At 33.9% G+C, this 10,953-nt stretch overlaps 1 protein-coding gene across 1 annotated transcript; it reads left to right on the top strand.

The window, feature by feature from the left end:
* Positions 1 to 4,676: 4,676 nt before the first annotated feature.
* On the top strand, positions 4,677 to 5,704 carry LOC116105977 (zinc finger protein GIS3). The gene has a single exon (XM_031392345.1). The coding sequence runs from the start codon at positions 4,884 to 4,886 to the stop codon at positions 5,598 to 5,600; it is 717 nt and encodes a 238-aa protein (XP_031248205.1). The 5' UTR covers positions 4,677 to 4,883; the 3' UTR covers positions 5,601 to 5,704.
* Positions 5,705 to 10,953: the final 5,249 nt, after the last annotated feature.

The raw sequence follows: 10,953 nt of genomic DNA, 5'->3' as shown, positions 1-10,953 counted from the left end.
GATTTCAGCATCATTGTGACCCCACACAAGCATTATTTTTTTTTTCGATCATTACTTACTAAAACCCCTCAACCTTACTCCCGCTGACCCCACTAATGATGAGCAATCTAGTGATTAGGGTTTGTATATAATCGCTCATTCTAAGTCAAATTTTGATCAATCACGACTACCAAAATCCAATTTTTCATCAACAAAAGACTCATCGGTCTCCCCTCTTCAAAAACCCCAGTAGCCTAAACCGAGTTTGCTCTATGTTCGTCGTCAAAATATAAATTTGGGTAGTAAAGTGGTATTTTAAAAGTCTGTATGTGAGAAAATGTTATTAAACTTTTATTTGTGTGGAAAAAAGTAGTAAACTCTATATATTTATTAATAAATAACATTCTAGAGTAAACAAAATAATGATATAAATTGTAATACAGACACAACCCCATGTTAGATAATTATTAATTATAATTGATTAATTAATAAGTCACTTCACATGACTTAAAGCTAACTCCACCCAACTTCCAACTTTAGTTAAAATTTAATTAAATTAACCTAAAAAAAGGAGAAGTAGGTAGTGTCACTTGGAATACATAGAGAGGCTTATTGATTGAGTCACTCACACACACCCACATTGTTTGGATTGCTTGAAATTAAATTAAAATTAATTATTTAAGTGCTTTGAACATATCTATAAAAGGGATTTCAACTTAGAAAAAAAAAAAAAAACTATGGTTTATCTTTTTATCCATTTTGGATGCTTCCAAAGTAATGGTTGCAAAATGAAACAAAAGATGATTAGAAAGTTAATGGAGTTTTAAATATGACTATAGACTATATAATATAATATAAGCTTAATTATTATTACTATATATATATATATTATTATATAGTTTTGATTGGTTAATTTTTCCTTGATAAGCACAACTTGGTGGGTCATCTTAAGGATTTGGGGGATCTTAAGATGATAATATTGGCATCACTTCAATCAACATTTAAGAAAGAAAAGCATGATTATGGGGCTTAAAAATATGTTTTATATTACATGGTGGAAACCATTACAACAAACAAAATTATAAATTATAAACATTTAATTATTAATTAACCATTCTTTAGAGGACAGTTGTTTTGCTATAATCAAACAAGATTCAGAGCTTTGATTGGACAATTCCTTTCTTTCACCTTCTTAATTACTAATTAAAATTTAATTTATGAGGGTTTGGTTCATATGGGGCCAAATCCAAATTGCCCACAAAAATTTGCCCCCCCATGTGGCCCCCTCATGCCCCAACGTGGGCGGGTCCTACCCTTTTAATTTTCATTTGTTCAAACACCAAGATTCACCAATTAGATCCACCTTCACATGTGTAATCCTCCATTAGTGGAGAAACTCTTGTAACTATGTCTCTTCCCACCCACCCTCTATTACTTCTCTACCAATCCATATACGTCTTCTGTACGTTAATCAAATAAAATTGTGATTTATACGTTTATATAATTTTTTGTCTTATCTTTTTTTTTTTTTTTTTGGGTAACTGGGGGTGTCTGGACCAACTTGCACGTACCTCAAATAATCTTTCAGGGTCCTGAAATTAATGACTGGATAAACCCTCCAGTGACCGCCCCTATTAGTGACTGTGAGAAATCAAACTCAAGACTTATTGAGTAATACACTTAAGAGTTCTTATCGCCTCACTCGGCCACCCACATGTAGTTTTTCGTCTCATCTTTTAATCATGATAATTTAGAATTCATCTTTCTGATATATTACTTGAGAGTTTAAGACTAATGTTTGCTAACTAAACTAGAACCATCGAGCATATGGTAAACTTTTGGACTCATCTTTTAATCATGATACGTATCTTAGAACTCATCATTTTGGTAGAACACTAGAAGATTTAAGATTAAGGTTTGCCGTGTAGACTAGATATCATGATATTTTAGAGCACATCATTCTGGTGGAATGTTAATTCAAAGGTTTAAGACTAGGGTTTGGTAGTTAGGTTATATTACGTATGAGAAATGATGTAGATGTAACGTATATGATAGTTATTACAAAGTGATAATGAAAACCCTAGTGAGATATAAATGGTATTCAAAGTAAGCAATTAGGTTGGTTTCTTGTAGCATTGATGAAAGACAGGATAATTCAGGAAGAGGAGAAGCCAAGAAATTGTACAAGGTGGTAGCTTTATTGGGCACCAATGGTCCCAACAACCCTTATGGTAACTCTTTAACATTTTATGAGTATGACTACTCACATCACATTTATTTGAGAAACTCTCTTATCATCACTTGAATATATATTTTATCTTTTTGAGTGAAACCAACTCCCCTTTGAGCCCCATCCCTGCCTCATGGTGGCCCAACCCCCTTGCAGGTTTTTCTTCTTCTAAACCTGTCAACAAAGAGTGAGAGAAAGAAAGATAAAATCATTGGATCCACATAATAAAGCAAAAAGGTTGATTAGGTATAATAAAAACATTACTTTTTTGAAGTAATTAATCGAGATTAAGATTCTAATCTAAGTCCAAGTCCCCCCCAAATCTATGTGCACAATTATTTCATATTTTCCTATGAGTATAACCCCATGTTAGGGGATATGGGTCACCTTATTTTAATCATTCTTCAATGCTTCATAATAACAAAAATAACCTTAAATCTTGTTTTAAAATTGGATTAAAAAGAAGAGCTAGCTGCCCTAAGAATCCATTTGTGTATTATATATAAATAAACTTATTTGAACCCCGTCGGCCATGACTATAGCTTGACTTCTGATTTGTCATATACATGCTTAGAATTAGTATAGTTTAAAATTTTGTCAGATGCATGATGTTTATCCTCCTACTAATTAATCATGATTAAAAAGTATCCAATATATCCAACGGTGGATGATCGATAAGATTATGATTTTGTAGCTTGAATGGGAAAATTTGACTAAGTGAAAGAGGGGGTTTGAATAGAAGACAGACAAGGTGGGTCATATATGGAGTTGTGATGAAGACTTTGTTTTGTTTAAGTGGGATTAGAAAAAGCTTATTTACTGATTAATAATCTCTTCTTGTAGTTAGTAAGATTCGGAGAGATCTCTCACGATGAAAGAAAGTATATAGTAATCTAAATTTCAACGTCAATCACGCAAACATCCTCAACAATTCTTCATCATCTACACGTAATGGTGGGTCCTTTACTCATACTTGTAATCACCTGAACATTCATTTCGTCTTTTTCAATATTTTCAGTTCATATTATTTACTTTTAAGTTTTTAACTCATCTCCATATACATGTATATATATACTCACATATGTATCGCATGTATGTTTGACTTCACGAAGTAAAGTTTTGTAATATGAAACATGCGTATCTAATGCCAGATTTGGAAGATAATTGTGATGTTGACACGTGGGCCAAGACACGGAGAGTGTTTGTGTTTCTTGTTGGATGTCTGAAATCTGTGTACTGTCTCTCTCTCTTTCTCTCTAGTTTTATTAGGTTCATGTGTTTCAATTTGATGATACTAAGAGCACCAAGAACAAGAACATGTTTGCATGGATTCATGTTTTGACTTTTTCATATACGGTGGGTGCGATTGCTCTCTCTTCCATGTTATTAATCCCCCCAAAGTTTGAAGTGCAAGAGAGAGACATGAGATTCCCCAAAATGGGAAAAAATATTTTATAAAATAAATATTCTAAAGAGAAATGGGCGCACAGTTGGATTGGATCAGTCAGCTCAGCTGGAACATCAGAGACAAATATAGATAGATCAACAAAAGCTTGATCAGAGCGTGACTCATTGGGGGTCGTTCCATTTCAACTTATTTTATAATATGATGATGATGGTGATGATGATTACGTGTAATGAAAATATTTAACTGGTGAATTGGGTTGGGAGCTAGGCATGAAATTAGGGTTACGTGTTGAGAATGCAGTGGTTAAGACTGTTGCATAATGGGAGTTTTGAGTTTGAGTTTTTGTAAAGATGTGATTGGGTGGGTTTGAATTAAGTATGTGAATCAAACTCGATCTTGTTCTTGATCATGATCATCATCATAACAAGTACTGAAAGGCCAGTGGCCCAGACAGTACCCCCATGATATTATAGTTTTTTTTAATTTTCTAACCTAATTACATCAATTTGTCAAGTTTTTGCAAAAGATTATTGTACTATACTATTGATTCACCCATCCATCAGTCAAATCTCTGTATATATAGTCTTCTTCTTCATTAATCAACTACTTGTATATCAGAATAATTTTCAACCCACCGAAAATCAATATCTTGTGATATAATTAAGAAATTAAGAAACCAACAAAGAACAGCTATCTTCTCTTTTCTTAAATTCAATCATTTAATTATACTAGAACACTCCCATCACATGCATCACATTCTTCATTTCATCCCCATTTTCATATCCTTATTAAACAAATGGTCATAATAAAAACAAGAAACACATAAACTAAACTAAACTAATCCATCCCCCTTTAATCATGCATTCATTCACCATTATTTTAATCAATAAAAGAAGAAAAAAAAAAAATCCTAAAGGAAAGGAGGGCATTCTTGCAAAATAGATAGATGGATAGTAATTAGCCGAGACAAGTGCAATCCTTTGGGTCCCCAAATGTTCTTGGGTCGTGTTCCTAATTTTAACACACTTTCTTCTTCTTGGGATGTCCGCAACCATCTCTCTCTTTCTCTCTCTCCCTTTTTACTGTTCATATTTTACAAACACTTTTTATTCTGTATATATACCCCCCACTCATGCAACACTTTCTTTCCCATAACAATTCCTTCTTTCATCTCTCTCTCTTTTTCCTTCATTTTCTTTCTAATCAAACACAAACCAACACTACTCAACGTTTGGTCTTTTTTTTTTTGTTTTTTTTAACTTCTCTATGGCTGACCTTGACTGTCAAACTAAGCCACCCCCACCAACCACCTCCGCCACTCCCGCCACCACACGTTTGAAACTCTTCGGCTTTGATGTTTCTGAAGACAACGATGACATATCATCAGACCCCACCACTCCCACACCAAAAACTCCATCCGGGTCCCCTGATTCCTCGGGCTTTCCTCCATCTAATGACCGCAAGTACGAGTGCCAGTACTGTTGCCGCGAATTCGCCAACTCGCAGGCGCTCGGCGGCCACCAGAACGCACATAAGAAGGAAAGGCAGCAGCTCAAACGGGCTCAGTTACAGGCCACGAGAAACGCTGCTATTTCATTTGCGAGGAACCCTATGATCTCGGCGTTTGCTCCTCCGCCGCATCTCCTGGCGCCGGCTGGGCCAGTGGTGGTTCCCGCGGCGAGTGCAGCGGCGGCGGGGCAGTCGTGGGTGTACCTTCCACGCGCGGCGGCTCCTGCTTTCCAGGTGTCGCACGGGTGTGTGATAGCGAGTACGCATGAGAGAGGTGCAGGGGGGTTAGCGTATGGCGGGCGTGTAGGGGATTTGGGTGTGAATATGATGGGGGCCCAAGTACAGAGTAGGGCCCATGGACGGGTGGTGGATGGGCCCTCATTGAGTAGGTTTTCAAAAGGAGATGGTGGGCCCAGTTTTGATGATGTATTGGGCTTGGATTTACATCTGAGTCTTGCTCCAGCTGGGTCTTGATTTGGGCTTGGTTCGGATCCGGGTGGGTCAATTCTAAAATCTAATCAAATTAATGTAATCTTGTGTACATTTTCCCAAATTTTATTTAATTTATTTTTTCCTCATTATCACTCACATTACTTACCACTAACCACAATTAATCTGGGTTTTTCAGATTTTCTCTTCTTAATAAAAATATTTTTGTCTATATAATTGTATTATTCTTATAAAAATAACCATAAAAATATATGCATATTTTTTATTATAAGGTATATAGCTACGTCAATTAATTGAATAAAATTTGAAGTACAGAATTGGTTATCATTAAACTAATAGATAATGATGAGGCAAAAGCTTAGAAACCAAGTTAATTAAATTTGTATATTATATATAGACTCTCTTGCTTAAGTTACTTAATGATGGGGGGTAATTAATATATTTATACATGAAGGTATAATCTTTTTCATTGATAGGTTTTCAGCAATCTTGTATATGAAACGAAGATAAATAATATTTTATAAATGGCCATGTACAGTCTGGTATCGATCATAGAATCAATTCTGGCTGGAAAGTAAATTGTAGAAGCCAAAAGGGATGATTTTTAACCTTTTTATGCACAAGTGAAAATGGGAAAAAGAAGCCATATCTCTTCTTTTTACAAACTTTATGAACCATGCAGTGATAGTTACTTGCAAATGATCCTTCATGTCGGTGCTATATCTTCATACAACACTGGGATTAATCCTTTAACCTAACTGGTTAATGGTGTTAAGTATTACGTGCCACCCTAACATTGTTTTTTTTCTTATTCTTCCCCTATACGTTTTGACAATTTGGTTATACGGTAATCTATTCTATGGAAGGCAGTCAAATGATCAGGTTTGTGGTTTGGTTTTACAGAACTTGAGAATTAAATCTCTTTTTGAGTATTTTCTTCATCAAAGACTAATGTTTTTTCTTTTATTTTGAGAAGATTATAAGGTTGGATAGATTGAGGGGTTACTTCAGTTTGAATTAAGGATTTATTGATTATAAAAAAAAAAAAAAAAAAAATAAAGAGCAGACAAGATGGAGAAAGTATTTGGAAAAGGTTAAATAATAATAATAATATTAGGGTTTCTGGAAGGTGAGATGATTGCATGAATTTGTAGTCCCCAAAACTCCAACTAATGGGTTAACTTTTGATTGATGGTTTGTTGGTGGTTCTTGTCACCTTGTCATCTTGACTTGGGTTTAGAGATGATGGAATGTGGGTCCAATCACATGCAGACCAAACCTAGATTTCATTGGTGGAGAAGATGAATGCATGATACCCTCAATTCCTCTAGTCAAATTCAGTGTCAATTACACTAATAAAACTGAGTTTGATAGTGGTTAATTAGTCTTAATCTCAAATATGGGTTGGTTGCTATCAAAACCTGAATCCCAGAGAGAGATTGTCGAGAAAATTCTTCCTCGTTTTTTTTTTTTTTTCTTGGGGATGTGGGTGTTGTTACAAATCAGCAAACTATTATAAAAGCTAACGTGTAACTACACTTGTATAAATTAAACAAGATAAGTTATGGCAAAGCTATCTAAGCACTTTGAGCAATTATTATTAATTTGAGGCTTGAAAATTGGTCAAAAGGGCAGGTGGCATATCTTCAAAATTTGTTTCTCTCTTTTCGGTGCAAAGTGAAGTCCATGTATAGAATCCAAAAAGTGTTAAACAAAATCACAACGTCGGTATCTATCTCACCTTTGCTTTGTATTATTAAAGGACACCTTTACATAATCTAATCTAATATAATATAACTTGTATTTGAACAAATGTTGTCATTAGTTTACATTATATAGATCATATAGTATTATTTATATATATTATATTATGTTACGATACAAGCAGTCAATGAGAGTATAATACTTCAATACGCGTTATTACAGGAGGAGAAGGTGATAGTTGGTATGATTATTGAAGGTGTGGCAGCATAATGATAGGTTTGAAAAACTTGTGCTTGTTGAAAAAGGTTTCTTCTTCTTTAAACCCTTTTGACATATGCGTACATTAAACAAGATACAAACACATAGTGGTTGGTGAGACAAAATGAGAAAAAAATCAAAACTCATTCCCACAACTTTGCCTCAAAACATAATAATCCTAGTTGGGGATTGGGGCCCTTTCTTTTGCTTCATCGATCAATACCAGTAAATTGATGCTGACCTCCACTACTTGAATTCAATTCTCTCTCAAAGCTTGGGTTAATTTCTAAACTTTTTATGACATTAATTAAAGACAAAGTGAGCTAGAGTTTAAGTATAAGTTTCCTTTCATTCTCCTAGTCACCATGATCCAATCAAATTTATTATGCAATACTTTAAGTAAACTAGCTATAGCAAGCTATAGGGCAGGGACCATAGAAGCATAAATGTTAACTTATTAGTAAGTGCTTGCTATCATTAACTTGTTGCCAAATGGTTAAGGATTTGATGGAGGAAATTAAAAGATGGTGAGAATTATTTGTTGAATGAAGTGTGTTCCAATCTCATTCCAGCCAGTGGCCTTTTGGATAAATATAGAGAGATTTGGTGGATACATTAACATCATAACCAATTACATCTTTCATCTCTGCATTTATATGTAATGAGTGATGTAATACCAAGCAATTCTTCTTCTTCCTTTTCTCCAACAAATATAAGATTTCATTGGTGGATTGTTTCCTGCCACATGGATAATAATTATTAATTAATACACATATTAGTTTACCGGAAAAAGAAAACTTATAATTCATTACAATTACATGCGAATCAGAATGAAAAACCAGATTGTAAGGTTTGACGTAAATCCTGTTTAGTATTCAAATTCAAAAGATTTCTAGATGTTAGAAATTGAATTTATTCCAACATCGTCAACATGTGGTTAATAATTATTAATTAGTACACATATTAGTTTACTAGAAAAAGAAAACTTATAATTCATTACAAGTACATGCAAATCAGAATGAAAAACTAGATTGTAAGGTTTGACACAGATCATGTTTAGTATTCAAATTTAAAAGATTTCTGGATGCTAGAAATTGAATTTATTCAACATCGTCAACATCATCAATAATTATTAATCAGTACACATATTATTAGTTTACTGGAAAAAGAAAACTTATAATTCATTACAATTACATGCAAATCAGAATGAAAAACTATTCCAACATCGTCAACATGGTTAATAATTATTAATCAGTTTGTTTGTTTGGACTCTAACTCTACATGTCGAGAGTGAGTGAGTGTATTAGAAGTTGTATTTATTATACATCACTAAGTTGGTGAATTGTTATAATATATATATGTAATTAGATTCTCTCATTTTTTGAATTAGTTTTTGAGAGGGAGTTTTACCAAAACCTATTGTTAATGTTCTTATGAAAAACTAGACGATCTAGTATAGCTAGGAGAGGCACTGTTCAAGTCTCCTGCAGATATAATGAAGATTTCATTAATCTTCTTTTGTGTGGATATCATTATTACCATATCAATCCGATAATATTAAAATTAAGATTGGAATCTGAAAATAATTTTGTCAATCTTTTTAATTTTCATGAAAGGATAATGAAAGCATGCAGAGATATTATATGTTGTTAGCTATAGCTAGTTAGGCAACTCCTTGGCCCCTCCCCTACATGAATAAAAACTTTCAAGAAATAATGGAATCAGGATTAAATCTCCTGCTCTTTCTTGCCTCAACAAAACCGGCATGATATTCATCAAAATCTAACCAAACAATTTACTAAAAATTTTTATTGTAGATGACATGACTTAAAGCCTCAAATGGGCCACCCATTTTTTGAGTCAAGTCATAACTCATAATACATTAAAAAAATGACCCACCTGGACCCAACCTTCAAAATAATTTATTTCCTTTAGATTAAAGCATCTCTAGCTTCTAGTACTTTTAGAAAAGAGTTTAAACCCAATTCATCTTTTACTTGTTTTAGTATGAGGACTCCTGCTAAAATTTATCGAACATTTCAGAGTTTTTAACGTGCAGATTAAAGATAAACTGGCTTTTAGTCACTTTTATAGTTTACACGTTTATAATTTACATGTTCAAGCTTTAGAATATTTGTATTAGAAATCTGATGTTTTACTTCATATCTTGTAACTGGGTTTTCTCTTCGCCACAAGGTTTTATAAAATTTTCTAAGGTAGTTGTATATTAATTGGATTTTTTTTTTTTTTTTTTTTTTAATGAATTGAGTGTTTGGGCCAACTTACGCACACCTCAACTAATCATCGGGACCCTAGAACTACCGATCGGATACAAACTCTAGTGATCATCCCTATTAACAATCATGGAGACTCGAATTCGAAATACTATATTAGATCCACCTCTTGCTCTTTTACCCTTAAAGAGACTTGAAAAGCTTGGGAGACCATGTTAAATTCTCTTTTTAGAAGACCATGTTAGATTCTTCTATTGCTCTTTTATCATTAAAAAAAAACTCAAACTTAAGAAATTATGTTAGATTCTCTTTTGTTCTTTTATTACCAAACCGGTTAATTAGTTAGAATTATGGATTGTTGAATTGTTAACAAAAACAATCTTGTACTTCGATGGGGCATTATCTTTTCTCTGACAAGTTATAGGGGATAGAAACACTTTCCAAATCCTTTTATAGTTGAACGCAAATTTTAATGTGATCTTCTTTCAAGGACACGTCTCAGGCTTAGCTCTTTTCAAGCAAGGTCAAATCCCCACAGATCAAGCATCTTTTTAGCTTGTGGGTGCAGGTGCAGCAGCCATGCATGTGCAGGGCGAACTCTCTAGGTAGATACATTTTACAAGTACATTTATGATTTATACAAACACATGCAGACAGTTTAGGCAGGTCCTGCTCCATTGTAGCCATGTGAATGAGTGGTTCAGTGGCAGTGTACCTGATTAGACCCACCTATTTCTAGTACCATATGGCTGTGTTTATCTTGTTACTGTTGAGAGTGCATGAATGTCTTACAAACTGTAGTATGTACCATTAACTATTAGAATAATACTTTGGGTACTAATGAATGGGTACTAATCTGTGTACTAACTAAAACATAGTATGGATACTATACGCATAATACGGGTACTATACTTTAGTTAGTACACAAATTAGTACCCATCCGTTAGTACCCATAGCATCACTCTAACTATTAATGGTACAAATGGGAAATCAAGGATATAATAACGTATAATGATGTTTATGTATACCAAGCCCAAATGGCTTTCAAGAGGAAGAAGCTAGAAAGCCCAAACCCACCTTTGGGTTTTACTTCAATCACATTTGGAAGGCTAACAATAAAGAGAAACTTGTTGGGCATATTTGATTCACGAGCAAGGGGAATAGCATTACAAAGGGAGTTA

This window comes from Pistacia vera, unplaced genomic scaffold (assembly GCF_008641045.1).
Source record: "Pistacia vera cultivar Batoury unplaced genomic scaffold, PisVer_v2 Contig507, whole genome shotgun sequence".
Classification (NCBI taxonomy): domain Eukaryota; kingdom Viridiplantae; phylum Streptophyta; class Magnoliopsida; order Sapindales; family Anacardiaceae; genus Pistacia; species Pistacia vera.
The sequence above is the reverse complement of the archived record's forward strand: the minus strand, read 5'-3'. Positions and strand labels throughout refer to the sequence as shown.

What these genes read in the sequence shown, in the direction of transcription:
- LOC116105977 (XM_031392345.1), top strand. Translation starts at nt 4,884, where the DNA reads ATGGCTGACCTTGACTGTCAAACTAAGCCACCCCCACCAACCACCTCC.